Source organism: Solanum lycopersicum, chromosome 9 (assembly GCF_036512215.1).
Source record: "Solanum lycopersicum chromosome 9, SLM_r2.1".
Taxonomy (NCBI): Eukaryota; Viridiplantae; Streptophyta; class Magnoliopsida; order Solanales; family Solanaceae; genus Solanum; species Solanum lycopersicum.
In genome coordinates, this window is record NC_090808.1 from 2,698,688 (window position 1) to 2,717,408 (window position 18,721).

Below are 18,721 nucleotides of genomic sequence, written 5' to 3' on the forward strand. Positions count from 1 at the left end.
TTGGGCCTACAAAATAGTGCCACGTAGGCCGAAAAGAGTAGAAAATTATTAACTTTATAAGTTTAGGGGTAATAGAACCTTAATATAGTATAAGTGTGTCTCTGAGATTTCGGGCATAGGTTGAAAGGATACTCATGCATTATCCCATAAATAATCATTGATTTTTGAAAAAGAAAGAAGAATGCAGAGACGGAGCTAGATGAGGGTTTGTGAGTTGGGACGAATTCAGTAATTTTTTCGTAGATCTGTATTTTTACAGAAAATTAAATAAATATATATGAATATTAACTTGTGAATCTTGTTCAATGGTAAGTAAATGATTGTGAAACACTAAAATTGTGACTTCGAACCCCCTAATCCGAACCACATCTCTTTTAAAAACTTTTAAACTCTTAATCGTGATTTCGCCAATAGAAGAATGCAAGGCCAAAACCGAGAGAAAACAAGATGTTCATTTGATAGAAAACTATATTGTATTCATTGAATATTACATGAGCCATTATGTGATATTTTGTTTTTTGTATAGTCACTATCATATATTCGATGTGCATCTTATAAATTTATTCATATATGCAGTTACTTTTAAATCACAAATGAAATATAATATATTCTAGATAAATTTAAGATAATAAACTCGATTTAGAAGAAGTTAACATGAAATCATTTCATGATTATAAAACTATTACTATTGTAAATAGTTTTTTTTTTTTGGCTATAAAACTTATGAAAAAATTATTTAAGTAAAAGCATAAATTAAGTTCTTGCCAAATTTAGTTAGAGAGAGTAAAAACGTTTTCTGTCACTTCAAAGGAAAAGAAAAACTTAACTTAAAGTGAGATTATCTATTTTAGTCCAAATAATTAGATAAGATTAAAAATCTAACAAATTTAATGTTCGCAATAAATTTTAAATTAATAAAAAATAAATTACCATATTGATAATATTGATAAATAATATAAGTACAAATCTATTTGTTCCTTTGATTCTTCTCTCTGTCGATTTTCTTCGTGATACGAGAGATGTTAGTACGTAGCGTATTTCTCGAACTAGATTAATTTGAACTTGATCTCCATAAAATAATTTTGAAAACCTTCTGGATATATTAGACCATGAAGAAGTATTCAGTCAGATCTTGATCTCTTAATAAATATCTTCAAAAAAATTAAAATATTTGATATATATGATTTCTTTACGAATACTCAAGAATTTATAAAATGTTTAAATTCTTTTTTAAAAATATATAATATCCTTTATAAAATAGCGTTAAAAAATCATAACTAAAATTCAATATAATTTATAAAATTCTAATTAAAATTGAACACGTCTAATAGTTATATATCAAATGTCTGCATTTAGATAGAGATTTATTTTTCTTCCAAATTTGTCCATATATTTTATTTATAGTAAACGTATTCAATCGCAATTTGAATTCCTTAATTAATATTCCACATACATCCAATTCAGAAATTGCCACGAAATTGCTATTTTTTATATTTATTATAACACAATATGTAGGCCACAATTAAATATGTGGTCATAAATTGCAAAAATCTACACCCAATTTTTTGACTGGTGAATAGTTGAATTATTAGGTTACAAATATGTACTTTTTTGTGTCAATTTATATGATATATTTCATTTTTAAAAAAGTTAAATAATTTAAGCTTAATTGAGAATTTGTGGTGAAAATTTTAATTTTTTAAAATAAAATTTATATATTTATAAATTACGTAAAAATTACTATAAGTCATAGTAATAAATAATTTCAAAGTATTAATATTTCGAAATGCATCGAAATTGAGACAGAGAGAGTATAAGATAATAACAAATTCAGTATCATCATAAACGAAATTCAGAAAAAATGATTCGTGTATAATTTTATTTTAATCTCGTGGAAATAAAAATATTTTTTTGCTATATACTTTATCCAAATAAAATATATAAAAATCAACATGAAAAAAGTATAATAATGAAAATGTCATATCACAATAAAATAGTAACGATAAATAATACGATAACTATGATTCTACATATAAAGAACTAACACGTTTGTATTCGAGCATCGTATATTTTTCTTTATCACTATTACATATATTAATAATAGTGATAAGAAAAAACAAACAATGTTCGAACATATACACGATAATTGTTTATGTGTGGAATCATAGTTTGAAATTAATATAAAATTCTAGTAAATATGATGTGAAAAAAATAAAGTATACATAAACTTTATCACTACTTAAAAAAAAACTGTGAAAAAACCTTTATCTCGAGACACACCTTTTATAACAAAAACAATGTAAAATTTAAAAAATAATAATAATTATATTATAAGTATAACACAATACAAATCATATAATAAAATTATAAAAATATGACTAATACTACTATAAATACTAACAAATATGCATGGCATGGTAACACTTTAACCCCTAAAGAACATAGGAAAATAATGTGATGAAAAAGTTATAGCACTAAAGTTTTTTTTTATATATATTCAAATAAAGTGAAAAAGATTATTAACTTTATATAAACAGCCAATTCTTGATCTTTTTAAGAACCAAATAATTGTTATGAGACAAAATAGTGTGTATCATCACCATGCTGTCAATTGGTTCAGTATATAAGATATATTTCATTTAAAATTTTAAAAAGTATAAATGATACTATATAGGATCTTAGATGAGAAATTAGGAAGCACCACGTGGCATATATTTAAAGAGAAAAAAAAATATAAATATCAACTATCGAATAAGAGAAAATATTGAAAACTCCTAAATTATGGTATTCGTTTCATCTTCAAATTATTGACAGTTTTAAAATCACTATTTACTTGATTAACTGAATTTAAGTACACCTTCGATCGAATATTATGAGTGAAAATATACCCCTACATTCTTGTCAAATTTAGCGATATTTTTAACACGACTCTCGTCTTTTATTAAAAGTCACATGCTTCCACAAAGATTTGAGATCAATTACTATGTCATGTTCGCACACTAAAGGTGTGTCGAGGGGTTTATCTAAGTTTAGTTAGTCAAGTAAAATAATATTATAATGTATCAATAATTCAGAGATAAAACTAATACTTTTCGTTAAGTTAACATATATTTGCAATACTTCTCTCTTAAAAAAAATAAAATCCGCTTGAACTATGCAAATTAAAATACATTCACTAATTCATTTTAGCTCAAGTTCCACTGACGCACTATATAAAAAGATAAAATTTATTACGTTACGTTATATAAGATAAATATAGATGATTTCTCGTTAAACTATGTGCATGAGGAAGTAAGGTATAATAAGTTACTTCTTTATTGCTTGTGGAATACTAAGTCTAACCTAATATAACGGTAACGAAATTAAATTTAAACATTCATTAATAGTTTAATCTATTTTATTAAATCACCAAACATATATTTTTTTATTTTAATTTATTTATCTTCTTTTAATTAAATACAAATTTTTTTAAAAAAACTTTATAATTTTTATTGTCTTATATCAAAGAAAGATAATAAATACGACTATTATATTGACAAAGCAATTAATATTTATTTTTTTTTGTCTATTTCATAAACTGTTAAGTTGTTACATGTGCCTCCATTAATTTTATGCCCCCACTCTTAATAAAGATAAATAAATTTAATTTTTCCCCACCAGAAAAAAAAACTGTTTCAAAAAATAATTCTATGAATGTGTTCCATACAGAGGATTTATTTTTCTATTTACTTGTGTGTTTTAGAAAAAAAAAATCATTTGAGAAAATAAATTTATTAAAAATGAGGACCATTGATGTTTGAAATTCTTTTATGAAATTTTTAGGAGACAAATTGCGATAACTTATAAAATTATATTAATGATTTCACAAAAAAATATAAAATTATGTCTTTAAATGTTTTTCTTAATAAACGTGTAATGACTTATAAATTTAATTAATATGAATTAGATAAAGTAATATTTCACTTATGTACACCACATAATTGGCGAATAATGCACTATAACATCATTCACTTACACGTTATTATGGTTGTTACGTATTGTTTTATAATGTTATCGTATCGTATTGTCTTGTAATATTTTAATAAATATAATGTTTGAATTGATTGTATCGCTCTTTGCCGTTACATGACGTTTTTTATTCATAATTTAAATGATAAATCTATAATTAAAGCAGGATACGAGATAAAATTACTATGAAAAAGTAGAGTAAAAAATGAAACAAGAACGATAAGGTAACGATCTAATCACACCAAATCAAATATTATTCAAAATAAGTTTTTTCATTATTACACGAATTAAAACTGCACTGTACGATAGAATTTAAATAATAATCAAAACAAACATTATATTTAAATTAACAATATTACAACACATATCCAAATTATAAATTAATATTTTTAAGCCAGTAATTTTTACTTACCTAAACACCAAAAACAAAAACAAATTAAGAAATTTACTTATTTTCCTATAATTTTTAATAAAATATTAGATTCCAAAAAAAAAAAAAATTAAAAATATCTTTTTACTTCCATAAGGATTCTCTACCATTCTTGTAATGTTTTCTAATATAAATATGTCGCAGCAACTTTCTTTAAGCCAAATATTTTTCTTTTTGGTGTTCAAATTGTTCATTAGGGAAAAAACCCAACTTTTATTAGTTGAAAAAAAAAATATATAGTCAATTTTGGATTATGGGTACAAAAGGCTTTGTGATTTATCTATTAGCAGGCTTTTCTGTGGCAATTCTATCAGTTTTTTTGGTGCAGAACTTCAAAAATGGTGATTTTGAGCCAAAATTGTATCGAAGTTCTAATCTTTTGCAACGACCCATTGGATCTGAAGACAAAGTTTGGCCGGTAAATGATGTTTCTTGTTATAATATTATCAAAGTTTTAATCTTTCTTGTTGAAACGTTAACAAAGTTACAATCTTTCTTGTTTTTTCATTGTCATGTTTCTTTGCTTTTGTTTCATGTGCTGTATGTACATGTGTGGAGCAAAAAGTTACCTTTAATGGTGTTTTGGTTTGTTTTTTTCTTGTTTTTCATTGTAATGTGCTGTAGAGATATGGAGAAAAACAGGGGTGTTGAGTTTGCCTCAAATGGTGTTTGGTTTTTTGGTTTTTCTTTGTAATGGGCTTATAGAGATAGGGAGCAAAAAAGGGTCTTGAGTTTGCCTCAAATGGTGTTTGGTTTTTTTGTTTTTATGGTTTTTCTTTGTCCATTTGTTCTCATGTGGTGTATAGATATGGAGCAAAAAAGGGTCTTAAGTTTACCTCAAATGGTGTTTGTTTTTATGGTTTTTCTTTGTCCATTTGTTCTCATGTGGTGTTAAGATATGGAGCAAAAAAGGTTCATGAATTTACCTCAAAATGGTGTTTGTTTTTATGGTTTCCTGGTTGTTCTTTGTCCATTTGGTCTATGTGCCATATTGATATGGAGCAAAAAAGGGTCATGATTTTACCTCAAATGGTGTTGTTTTTTTGGATTTTTTCTTGAATTTAACTTAAATGGTGTTTGGTTTATGATTTTCCTTGAGTTTACCTTTAATGATATTTGGTTTATGATTTTTTCTTGTTTCTGTAATGATTTTTGTTGGTTATGGCGTGTGACAGGAATTGGAGTTTAGTTGGAGGATTGTTTTGGCAACTGTGATAGGATTTTTGGGGTCAGCTTGTGGTACTGTGGGTGGTGTTGGTGGAGGTGGCATTTTTGTTCCTATGCTTACTTTGCTTCTTGGATTTGATACCAAGTCTGCTGCTGCTATTTCCAAATGTGAGCATTTTTTTTTTCATTTTGCATTTCATATATAGATAAGAAGATTAATAGCATTGGAACTCGTAAACAAAGAGTTATCTAGTACTTGTGCTGGTGAAATATGTTGAGAGTTGTGCAAGCTTTAGAAAATAAAGTTACTTGGATTATCCCCCAAGCTTTGGTACGCGAATTACTCGATACCTGTGCTGGTGGGAACTAATAGATACCACATGAAATTAGTTGAGGTACATCCAAATTGGTCCTGATACCACATAAAAAAAGGGCACAAAGCTTTTGCTATGTGTGCGGTCAGGGGGAAGGGCTGGACGACAAGGGTCTATTCTATGCAGCCTTGATGGATCCATAGCTTGAACCTGTGACCTCTAGGTCATATGTCGGTAACTTTACCGGTTACGTGTAGGCTCCCTTTCACCTGATAACCACTATCATTTAAGAAAAAATTTACTTAGATGAGTCAAAAGTCAAAAAGCTATAGCTGGAGCTTGCAGAGACCTTATTTGTCTTTTTGCTTTTATAGTATCTTTTATTATGTTAAAAAATTGATTTGCTCTTTTTACAGGTATGATAATGGGGGCATCAGCATCATCAGTTTGGTACAATTTGAGGGTACCACATCCATGCAGAGAAGCACCTATTCTTGATTATGATCTGGCCCTATTGTTTCAGCCCATGCTCATGTTAGGCATCACAGTTGGTGTTTCTCTCAGTGTTGTTTTCCCCTACTGGCTCATCACTGTCCTCATTATCATCCTCTTCATGGGTATAAGCAATCATATCGAACTACATTTTTCACTCACCGTGATTAGTTTTATTAATGATTGCTTAAAATGTTATTGTTTGGTAATAGGCACTTCATCAAGATCATTTTTTAAGGCCATTGAGATGTGGAAAGAAGAAACAATTCTCAAGGTTACCTCTACTTATCCAATCATTTTTCTCCCAAATGTGCTTGAACATATATTTGATGGTAAACTAAGTCTTTTATCTTTGTGATTTTTGGGGAACTTGCAGAAATCGACGAAAGAAGTTCCAGTTAATTCACGTGGTGAACGTATGTCATCGTAAAACTAAATACCTCTCTCGTTTTTTAAATTATGTAGAAGTAACTAAAGGTTTGATCCTTGCTTAGATTAGGCTAATATTTGTTAGTTTTACTTGTGTTCTTTCAGTTGTTATTGATACAGTTTATGAGCCATTGGTCCCTAAGGAGGAGAAAACCGCACTGGTGAGTTAGTTTACCACATCAAATGGATCAAATTTATCCGTTTTCTTTCTTGGCTCCTCTTTTTAAACTTATCTTGTTGATTTTAACTGTCTAGTTCTGGTTATCTCACAGGAAATTTTCAAGTTCAATCTTAATTTGAAGAGAATTCTGGTGCTCTTTGTAGTATGGTTCGTGTTTCTGCTTCTTCAAGTGTTCAAGGCAAGTGGATTGTTGAATATGGTTGTTTCTTCTTTTTAATGTGCCAACAAATAACTTCTCCGTTAAACATTCCGTGCTATGCACCTAATTTAACCCTTTCTTTTGGACATGTTTACAGAATGATCTAGTGGCTTGTACGCCATTGTACTGGGTGCTCAACTTATTACAGGTACGTTTACATCTTTCATATCAAACACTACTTTTTATTAACTCTATTCTCTCAAGTATTCGCTATGATCATTATGTGTGCAAGCGTTTTTGCCTTTTTTATGTATTTATGAATATCCTGCTACTTTGGCACTTACAAAATCCTGTTGTGTATTTGAGTCATATCGGTAGGCATTATCTTTGAATGGTGAGGTTGAGTCTTATTGAATGCATTTGTGTTTTCAGTTTCCAGTAGCACTGGGGGTGTTCGGATATGAATGTGTGAAATTGTACAAGGAGAGCAAGAAGAGGAGATTAGAAGGGAACCAAGAGTCAGTATGTGAGGCTGACATTCAATGGACCGCCACAAACCTTATATTTTGTGCGCTTTGTGGTATATTGGGAGGCACTGTTGGAGGATTGCTCGGATCTGGTGGTGGATTCATTCTTGGCCCTCTTCTTCTTGAGATTGGAGTCATCCCTCAGGTATGGCCATCCTCATTTTTCTCGTATCTCGATTAGGATCTCCTATTGGAATTTGATTACGTCGAGAGCAGCATAGTCCTTGAGAAGCCAACACATGAATAGAGAGGGGTTGGTAGGGGGGACCTTATAACTTCCAACAACTTGAGTAATGTAAAAGAGAAATACTGCTGTTCTAAAATTGACAAAAAGGACCTATTTTTTCACTTCTACAGGTAGCTAGTGCGACTGCGACATTTGTGATGATGTTCTCGTCATCTTTATCAGTTGTGGAGTTTTATCTTCTCAAGAGATTCCCAATTCCTTACGGTATATTCTTAGTCTTAATAACTTTCTTAAGATTTCGACATAAATCATGTGCAACATTATCCATAACTAAACTCCTATTGCAGCTCTATACCTCATGAGTGTATCTATTCTTGCTGGATTTTGGGGACAATGCTTCATTAGAAAACTTATCACGATTTTAAAGCGTGCATCAATCATCGTGTTCATACTCTCTGGTGTCATTTTCGCCAGCGCTCTCACAATGGGTAAGTCGATAAACTATTATACTAACGTTCAAACTGTCATCAAATCTTGAAAAGCAAAGAAAAGACAGAATTTCCCCTCCTATCTTTTGTTAATGTGGCGATGGTTTCAGGGGTGATTGGTATAGAGAAGACCGTTCGTATGATCCACAATCACGAGTTCATGGGGTTCTTGGATTTCTGCAGCAGTCAGTAATTCTGTGTTTCGACTAGAAAACTATTGGTGAACTAGAATATATACATGTAAAGAGCAGCAGCAGCAGAATAAGAGTTGTTGGCCAATGCCTAATTGACCAACCATTTGAAGAAGTACAGTACAGTAGTATATCATCGAAAAACCGGGTAATTTGCTTGTGTGTTAGCTAGCGCTGACACCAACATCATCCATTTTTCTTACAAAGTAAGATGTTAGTGTGACTATTTGTCTGTGAGTTAGCTAGCGCTAACGCCAGCTATAGCCACGTCTATTTTTCCATTTATTTGCTGTTAAAATATTGTGCTTGGGGTTCACTATGCTTGTGACTGAGTGTTAGCTAGCGCTAACACCAGTGCATCGTTTACATTTGCTTTATTTTTGTGTGATTGAACTGGTTCTGTCTGAGGGTTAGCTAGCGCTAACGCCAACAGAATCATCATCCACCACCACCACCACCATTTGTATTTTTACCATGTTATATTGGTCAGTTGATGTGGAATGAAGTTTATGATTCGTTCTACTATTTATCGTACAATAGACTTAATATAGTTCGATCCCTCTCTAGACTCTTCATAGCCCTCGTTTTATGTGTTATTATTCATTTCTAGTTCTTGAAAGTCAATATTGGTGATTGAAGATGACTAGGAGTAGATGTTGTTTCAAGGAGGAATGAATATTTACTAGTCCACTAGAAATTGAGAGTCTGTCGAAAACACGACTCTCGATAGATTTGCATAAAACTATTTATGGGATTACCTTGTGTATATGGTTGTTAAGTACTTATCGCCTCACACACTACAAATACTAACGGTATAATAATTGTTTTATCTTTTTTTTTTTGAAAAAAATATGATGTTCGATATAAGAAATATATGTTATTTCTCGCATAAAAAATTGTATTTTGTAGAATAAAATACTCTCTACTAAAAATAACTCTAATTTTCAAGACTTGAGCGAATCTGATTAAAAATGAAGAAATATGTACGAACCACCACAAACTAATTTTGATGGTGCAATAATTGCTTTGTCCTTTGATATCGACTTGTATAACGTGAAGCACCACATGTACTATTCGTCGTCCATTGTCTTATTTTGGACAACTCATTTAAGGATCGATTAATGACGCAAACAGATATTTAAATTTGATCTCAGTTAATAAATAAATATTTTAAATTTGAAAGTGCACATCTAAACATCGGAATAACTACTTACGTTACATTTTCTTTTGAGATATCGTTTTTCCTCAAACCGTATATAAACAAGAAATACTTTATTCATCCCACTAATAATAACAATGAATTTGAAATAACCATTATCATTTTTTGGCAAGTCTCTTTTATTCTATTTTGTTCTTTGTTTTGCCACTTAGTGGAAAGAATATATTTAGTAAAAAAAAATAGTATTTTATGTGATAATTGAACATATACACATATATATGGACCATGAGATTCATTAATTAAGGCAATGTTGACATATGAACAGAAAGATTGCTCTAGAAAAATGACATTTTCAACTTTGTTGCTTAAAGTGGGTTCCAAGATTAATAATGTTCTAATTAACTAATTAACTACCCCTTGACATCATGTTGTTAAGTGCCAATTAGTTCTAATTGATAACCTCAAAGCCATGATGATTATAATTATGATTTCGGCTTTTTTTTTTGGGGGGGTTTTCTGTCCGATATTCGAAGCCCATATTGGAGCTCAAACTAAATTCAAATCGAGCACTGCAAGCCCATATGGGGGTGGCGCTCGCAACATTATTTTCTCCACATTCAGGGCTCAAACTCGAAATATTTTGTTAAGGGTGAATCACTCTCACCAATGTACCACAACCCATGTCAGGGATTTTGGCTTAATTGCTTGTAGTTCAACAACAATCCTTTCAATTGTTTCACATATTTTTGTAAGGGATAATTGTATTGAATGGCAAACTAATAATATAAAATAAATATAGTAGTTACCGTTTGATTTATTTGTGTTCCATAACAAACTGTTTGTCAGTCTCTCTTTCCCTCGTATTTTCGCTCGCCAATCTCCCTCTCTCGCTCGCCTCTCTCGCTTTATACAATAGAATTGTATAAATTGTGTTTCTAATTGTATAAAGCGAGAAAAAGTTGTATATACACATGCAAATACATATATCTCCGTCTTATACACTTATAATTGTACAATAAAGTATTTTCCTGCCCAAGCCTCTTTTGTCTTTCTCTCTTTCTCGTTTTATACAAATTCAAATTGTATATAATTTCTCTTTTATACAATTCGATTCAATTGTATATTCCCTGCCCAAGTCTTTTTTGTCTTTCTTCCTTTCTCGTTTTATACAAATTCAAATTGTATTAAATCGCCCCTATACACTTATAATTATACAATTCGTTTTATACAATTCTCTGCCCAAGTCTCTCTCTTTCTCGTTTTATACACTTCGCTTTATACAATTCGCTTCAATTGTATATGTATAGCAGATTATACATATATATGTTTGCTATGAAGCGGAATTATGCAAACTTTTTTATAACATACAAATACGAATTTTATGTTTGCTATACGTAAAAAGTTGCACTTTTTTTAATTATTATTATTCAAATTATCTATAATTTGTCAATGAAAGTGATGGGAGTTTAATTGAAATGTGAAATTTGTAAAAAGAAATTAACGATTCAGATATATTTTCACCTCTTTAATCTACTATATTATGTAGCTTCAACCTCTACTTTAAATTAGAATCAGGCTTTAACTAATAACACCAATAGATTTCAACTCGATTCAAGGCTTGAACAAACGGGAAGAAGAGAGGGCTAAGGAAGATTTTCTTTTAAAAACATAAAATCGCGCAATCAGATAGGTGTGAACTGAATAAATGGTGCAAACAAGAAAACAGAACAGCTGTGAACAAATAAACTTTATATTAAAAATGCTCGCGATAAGCTTTGTATCGAAATAATTTATGAATTTTATGTAAACATAACAAGGATTCAAGAGCTAAGTGTGCTATAGTTGGATAGTTACCTGTATATGGTCCAATGAATTGATAAATTGCTTTCAGCTCTGGACCGCGAAAATCTGCAGTGTCCTTGCATGCTTGTTCTGGAGCAGCTCATAGATTTGGTCCCCGCGGACACCTTTTCACACGCACATTTACCTAATAGTATCCTTGTGGTAGAACCATGACATTTGTTCAACGACAAGATGATTGAATAGCAGAAATGATACTTAGTAGTAGAAACTCGAAGAGACACACAAAGAGGGGATGACTCTTTTATATTGGTCCCCTACACACAAACATTTACCTTGTAACATCTTCATTTGTGAAGCCATGGAGTTCATTCAATGAGAAGATGATTGAATAGCAGAAGTGCTACTTAGTACTAGAAACTCGAAGAGACACACAAAGGGGGGATGACTCTTTTATATTGGTCCACATACACATGACACGCGTTTTTACTTTCACATTTACCTAGTAGTATACTCATTTGTGTAACCATGGGATAGATGATTGCATAGCGGAAGTGCAACTTAATCTTAGAAACTTGGAGAGACAAGAAAGAGAGGAGACTCTTTTATCGTACCTGATAACTCTAGGATAAGTAGTAGGTCCCTTGTTTTTGGCAAGAAGAGTTACATGGTTCCTTATGCTAATGAATTGTAGAGCACGCTGTCAAACATCATCTTGGAGAAAGATGCTGTAAGGGCATGTTCTTGGACATCTATTTGAGACGAAGTGGTTAAAACCTATGTTTGTTTGGACTCTCCAAAAATGCTGTCGTGTCTGTGTTGGATCTTCCAGAAATGCACTACTTTTGAGGGATCCGACATGCACCCATTGGCAATCTTGAAGAGTCCGAGCAACATAGGTTAAAACTTATAAACTGCCAAGTATCAGAATTTGACTGAGTAACTTCTGAAATTTTTTATGTTCTTGCTGATAGCTATTTTCCCAATTCCAACCTCCATTACCTCCCTCTCTTCTTCATTCTGTTTCTTAGTTTGGTCAGAGTTTAGAGCGTCAACGGCTTTAGATTGTGCATCAGGCAAGGAAAGTTCCAACAGTCGTGGACCTGCATTGATCCATGAGTGAAGAAGGCACTGAGCTGCAGTAGGCCGTTTCTCTGGGACAAAATCAAGTATTGGGACCAGAAAATCAGACAAGTCCTTTGCGTCTTGCTCGCTGAATTCATATTTCTCTACTAGAACCTTCTTTAAGGGCCAAAAGCGCAACCGTCTAATGTGCCTCAAATCACCATGTCTATTGAATAAATCACGTGAATAACGACCACCCAAGGCAATCTGGAAACAAAATAGCAAACTTTATAAAACTACAAAAGGACAAAAAACATAATTCAAAGTTGGAAGTGATTATATGAATTTTCTTACTTTTCGTGGCATCATTCCTATAAGCTCCATCATCAGTGCTAAGTGATCCTGCAAAGATTAGGTTACCCCTTTTAATTTTATAACCATAAAAGATTAGGTTAAAATATGTTCTTCTTGCATTGCTTCACCAAGTATGTATGTTATGGTCACTGGATAAAGGAGTGTCCCGACATACAAATCGTCTATCAAAGATGAATACTTCTTTTATATAGCTGATCCCGTCAAACATGGCAATGAAATGTAGTTGATTGATTGGTTCAAAAGATTAGGTCAAAATATAGCAAAACATAATTGAAGCGAGAATTTGCAACAACTTTAAATGTAGACCTCTCATTTCTTGCTTGGCAACTACAAGTATTTTCAATATCTGTCTAAGTGCATAATAGTATTCTAGCCCTTTGTTCATCGAACAAAGAGGATATGAAATTCCACAAGATATGTTTAATTTCTCTCAACAGTGACTAAAACTTGAATCCAGCATTCTGTTCAAATTAACAAGGTTCACTTCGCAGAAACAAATAAAAGCATTGACAATCAAGAGTGGAATAACTAACATGATAATCAACATTTTGGTGAAAAACAGAACCAAGACATCGTAAGAGAAAGATACTTACCGTGGTATGGAAGAATAGTAAAATAATAGATTGGAAATAGTGTTCAGAAGTCAGAACAGTATGTACTTTTAGTCCTCTAAATTTTAAATAGCAAAACCACGTTTTCACTTTATCTTCTACTCTTTTGGTCAATTTGTTCACATAAACCGTTGATCACCTAAATCACACAATTGACCAACTATAAAAGAAGATTGCTAGAGTATCAACAAAAGACGTGCGTTTTGAACTTAACATGGATCTGTATGAAAAGCGGAAGGAAAAGGAACAGGTCCACGCCACAATTTAAGTAGTAGAATTTTGGAGAGACCAAGAAGGACTGGAATATACTGTCCCTAGCTTAATCGTGTACTTGGCACCCAAGGGTATGACCTAGTAGTCAATGAAGCAGGTGAGCACCATGAGATCTTAGGTCCAATTCCCAAAAGAGATAAAACATTACGTGATTTCTTCCAATCTGCCTTGGTGGGGTGAGAGGTGACACGTACCCCGTGGAATTAGTCGAGGTGCGTGAGCTGGCCTAGACACCACGGTTATCCAAAAAATAAAAAAGGTTAATCATGTACTTGTAAGGTACTATATAGACTACAAGCGGTATAATAATTCCCAGATGAGTAGAAGACTGTGTTCTTCCGACATCTGAACACTGTGTGAATACGAATCTTCTCCCTACTCTTCACAAATTTGGTCATCAAGAGAGACTATTTGCTGATCTGTGTTCCAACACCAACCATTAGAATCCTTATATTAAATTTTCTTATAAAATCTAATAGTGAAACTTTTGAGGTTGAGATGACTTGTTGAGTAGAAGTTGACTTTTTATTTGACAGTAATAAAGCAATCACAGAAAAAAATTAGATAAATGTGTCATCAAGTAAAACCACTTCTACTATGTTGCAACTCTTAGTTCAGCAATTTGATTTGAAGTAGAGAATTTATAGCATAATCAGCAAGGAAGTGGGACACTAAAACATCGCTTTATTCACAACATAACAAAGGTTTGGGTTGGCTCAAATACTCTGTCAGTGAGGTGGCTAAATCGAGTAAGGTGTGACCATCTCAAAAATAAAATCTGCTTAAAAGTATCGGATGAAACCGAAATGGTTGACAATCGGTCGTTAGCAAAATTGAGAATCCAATTAAATGAGAATCTTGTTTCAAGTCAAAACATCGTATACCATGAAGTAGAATTAAGCAAATGAGTACTAGTGCTCCAAGTATGTGATGTGATGGTCGAGTTTCTTAGAAGTCTCCCAGAAATTTTATATAACCATGCTTGAGGAAAAAATCAGATAAGTTACAAGAAACAAAAGCATTCCCAGACTAGACATATCTTTACTTATAAGGAAAATAAAACGCAAGGCTAAAGATAAGATTAAAGGGCCTTCTATGTAGTCGATGCTTCTGTTTCCATTGATGGAGAGGTAGTAGTTGCTTCTCTCGTCAAGTTCACGTGAGTTCTTGGAGTACTTTTGTAAGAAAGTCCCCATGGCGTGCTATAAAATGAAATTAGAGTGAACGTGAGGGAGGTGGGAAGCTACCACTTCTATAATGGAAGCTTATCCTTTACTTTTTTTTGGAGTGTGTTGCTATTTTGAAATGAAAAAAGGTTTATGAATGAGTAATCGGAATGAGAAGTGGTTAAGGTTGAGGAAATAGGAGAACAAAAAGTATAAACAGAGGCATCATAGACTTAGCAAACCACAATATAATGCGTTGAACCACCTTAAAGAGAAATCACTCAATATCAAAGTCGACACAAATTCTCTCTCAAGGTATGCAAATTTGCAACAATAACATTAAGCAAACCAACCAGAAAATAAGTAGTAATGCAGTAATGCACCTATACCTCATCTCTGTCAAAGTTATCACCACTGTGAGGATCAAATAACACATCGCCAGTTGCAAGCTCAAAACAAATGCAAGCGAAGGACCAAAGATCTGCTGAGGTTGAATATTTTGATCCAAGGATAACTTCAGGACACCTGTACTGTCTAGTTTGAATATCATCCGTGAACTGTTTGTATGTCCAACAAGCACTGCCAAAGTCAACAACTTTGCATTTAAGGTCGACTGCCTCCAATAGCTTCCTCCTTGTAGAACGACTGCCTCTCTTAGGACCCTCATATTCTTTCCCGCTGCCTTTTGCAGTATCAGCATTTGACATTCTATTAGAACTATTCAACATATCCGAATTTGATTTTGCACTGACAGATGACTCCGCAGAAGCTGAGCTATCTTGTCCACCCTTAGTCCCGAGAGAAGATTCTTTTCCCACAAAACATTGAGCTGCTTGTTTGGCCTTTCGTCTAATCTTCTTATTGTGGTTCTTCGTCAAATTTCCATTTGATGTTACATAACCCTTCACAGACCCGCCATCCAGCGTGGTTATATCCTTATGACTAGAAAGTATAAGAGGTGTTCCAGATTTTCGGGGATCCTTAGATGGATCTATTGTGGAACAGAGAAGTACGTTCTCGGGTTTCAAATCGGTGTGTATGATCGAAAGCTGTCTATGCAAATAATCCAATCCCACTAGAACATGATAACAGAGCTCTTTAACCATATGAATAGGCAGTCCATGATAATCAGTATATTTAAGAAGTGTCAAGAGATTGTCACCCAAATACTCAAAAACCATACACACATGTTGCCCATTTGGACCTGAGTGCTTAAAATTATCCAGTAACTTCACAACACATTTTTTATCATCCTGATCGCATTCTGCAATCTGTTTTAGAATAGTGATCTCATCCATCGCTGCTTCCGTGTAATGCTGAGCACTCTTTTGCACTTTCAATGCCACAAATCGCTGCATCATTAACAAAAATATACACATCAACTTCTTACATCTCGGTGAGAGTTACAAACTAAAATTACTACCAACTCAGAATTCTAATCCGAATTCTTATTCATCAGTTATTACAGAGGTTTGAGCAGGCATCCCTCTTTATGCAGTTATGCACAATTAGTTAAACTAGGCCAAAAACATTTTACTCCTACATCAACTGCCGCAAACCACTTGAAGTCCACTAACAACCACCTCACAGGTGGGGTATGGGGAGGGTGGGGCGCACAGACCTTACCTTACCTTGGTAGGCTAGAGAGTTTGTTTTCGATAGAAACCACTTGTATTCAACTATGATTATTATCATGATGATTATCTTGAAGATGTATAACATTTAAGCTCATTTAAAAGAAACTAACTGCTAAAAACTTGATAAGCAACCTAAAGATTCAACCTTTTTTCTCCATCATATATCACACATCAAAATCACAATATACAATATAAACCACAACATTTCCAGTGTAATCCCACAAATGGGGTCTGAGGCCTAAGGTAGAGTGTACGCAGAGTACCTTACCCCTACCTCATAGAGATAGAGAGGTTGATAAACCCTCGACTCAAATAAGGCATGCCCCACAGTTTGAAAAAGGAGGGGATACAAACACGAGAGCAATAACAAGAACGACATAACGAGCACTACACAACAACCAGGAGACACAATAACAACAACAAAATAATGCAATGATCGGAGCACAAAAAACACCAATCATTGATCACCCACCATCCTAAAACTAGCAGATTATGAAAAATCACATGAAATGGTTTGCTCTAAACTAAGGCCAAAGATGATTACAAAACAAAAGGTTCATCAGGTTCAGTTCCCAGCTTCAAACCCAAAAAGAAACCACTAGGTGTCACAACAAGTAACATGAAATTAGTCGAAGTGCGTGTAAGCTATTCCCGAAAAGGTGTCTCATCAGAAAACTTACAGACAATAGAGTATCCCAAGCCAACCAAACAGTAGAGAAATGACCCCAACCAAGCTTACTCTGTACCACATATCTACCTCCATTAAAACTATCACCTATTCGAACAGCATGATAACCTCCCCTCCTGTAATCATCAGTACCTTCATCCTCCGAACTACAATCATCACTACTCTCCTCCACCTCCACCTCCTCCACCACCTCCGCCGCCGCAGCATTCACCCGCCGTTCTTGATTAAACCCCTCCATTTCCCCCCCAAATTGAATTCTGTAAATTGGGTCTATGAAAAGAATCAATTTTTCCTCTTTCTGAACCAAATGGTGTCCACAGTTCACTCCAAAGCTCTATAAAATCCTCTTTTTTTGAGGTATTAACTGATTAATTCACTGTAAAAACTTGGGGTTTTCTTCTTGGAGTTCAAACAGGACATGGGGATTTTGTGAATGTGAGTGAACGGAGGAAAGAGATGATAGAGATAACGACGAGGAAGCAGGTGAAGCTGTCTACTCCTCCATTCGTTTGCTTGTGGACTTGTTCCACATGTATACCACTGAATTCTTTACTCTCATTCCTCTGTTACTTCTTCCATAATAACATGTCAATAGTTTTTCCATCTGTCCTTTACCTACATTTAGACACCGCAATTTGACGTAAATTATTAGTTTCACCGATTGAATGATTGATAACTTTAAATCATTCATCTCACGAATTGACTATACTATAGACACCGCAATTTGACGTAAATTATTAGTTTCACCGATTGAATGATTGATAACTTTAAATCATTCATCTCACGAATTGACTATACATAGATACACTCTGATCACTCTCGATTTGTCACAAAAACATAATAAGTGGTTTCAAACTCCTTCTAAGTGTTTTTAATACTTCTCTTTTTAACTTTGATACGAATTTTTTAAATATAATAAATTTTATAATATATTACTCTATTCTTTCACTTTTATTTGTGATATTGTGATTTTTTAAAATTAATTTGTCAAAATTTCAAAATTAAATTAGATTATGTTAATTTGATATTTTAAATAAAAAATTTAGATATTCAAAAACTAATATGAAATAATTTTCGTTCATTTTTATTTATCTTAATTTTTCATTTAAAAATCAAAAAATAACTGATCACTTGATCCCTAATTTAACCATAGAAAAAGACATTGGCAATTTTAATGTTATTTCACTCAACTTAGACCAAGTTTAAGATGACTCATTATGCTTCAATGTATTATATATCAGTTGTCAATTTTGTCCTTGTCACAATAATCTAAATGATAAGATTAAGTTATTTAATCCAATATGATTTCAATATTTATATGTTTTTGATGAATAATTCAATTTATATTTATTCTTATACAATACCTTTACTAGTATTAATATACTAAATTCAAA

The 18,721-nt window shown here is 32.6% G+C and overlaps 2 protein-coding genes across 2 annotated transcripts; one reads left to right on the forward strand and one right to left on the reverse strand.

Moving 5' to 3' along the window:
• The first annotated feature begins 4,414 nt into the window (after positions 1–4,414).
• LOC101249675 (sulfite exporter TauE/SafE family protein 4) lies at positions 4,415–9,075 on the forward strand. Its single transcript, XM_004246536.5, has 12 exons — positions 4,415–4,856; positions 5,614–5,773; positions 6,336–6,536; positions 6,624–6,685; positions 6,788–6,827; positions 6,946–7,001; positions 7,113–7,199; positions 7,318–7,368; positions 7,593–7,832; positions 8,045–8,138; positions 8,222–8,362; positions 8,473–9,075. The coding sequence occupies exons 1-12, from the start codon at positions 4,692–4,694 to the stop codon at positions 8,553–8,555; spliced, it is 1,380 nt and encodes a 459-aa protein (XP_004246584.1). The 5' UTR covers positions 4,415–4,691; the 3' UTR covers positions 8,556–9,075.
• A 2,369-nt stretch (positions 9,076–11,444) lies between these two features.
• On the reverse strand, positions 11,445–17,920 carry LOC101249399 (uncharacterized). The gene is made up of 4 exons (XM_004246535.5): positions 17,320–17,920; positions 15,392–16,354; positions 12,932–12,979; positions 11,445–12,844 (listed from the first exon to the last, which is right to left on the reverse strand). Exons 1-4 carry the CDS (start codon positions 17,563–17,565, stop codon positions 12,437–12,439), a joined length of 1,665 nt encoding a protein of 554 aa, XP_004246583.1. The 5' UTR covers positions 17,566–17,920; the 3' UTR covers positions 11,445–12,436.
• Between the last annotated feature and the right edge of the window lie 801 nt (positions 17,921–18,721).

Excerpts from the sequence above, each read along its gene's own strand:
- LOC101249675 (XM_004246536.5), top strand. The coding sequence starts at position 4,692 with ATGGGTACAAAAGGCTTTGTGATTTATCTATTAGCAGGCTTTTCTGTG. Across the intron at positions 5,774-6,335 it reads TGCTGCTGCTATTTCCAAAT|GTATGATAATGGGGGCATCA; the intron begins GTGAGCATTTTT and ends CTCTTTTTACAG. Across the intron at positions 7,833-8,044 it reads AGATTGGAGTCATCCCTCAG|GTAGCTAGTGCGACTGCGAC; the intron begins GTATGGCCATCC and ends TCACTTCTACAG.
- LOC101249399 (XM_004246535.5), bottom strand. The coding sequence starts at position 17,565 with ATGGAGGGGTTTAATCAAGAACGGCGGGTGAATGCTGCGGCGGCGGAG. Across the intron at positions 12,980-15,391 it reads ATAACTTTGACAGAGATGAG|GATCACTTAGCACTGATGAT; the intron begins GTATAGGTGCAT and ends TAATCTTTGCAG. Across the intron at positions 12,845-12,931 it reads TAGGAATGATGCCACGAAAA|ATTGCCTTGGGTGGTCGTTA; the intron begins GTAAGAAAATTC and ends TTTTGTTTCCAG.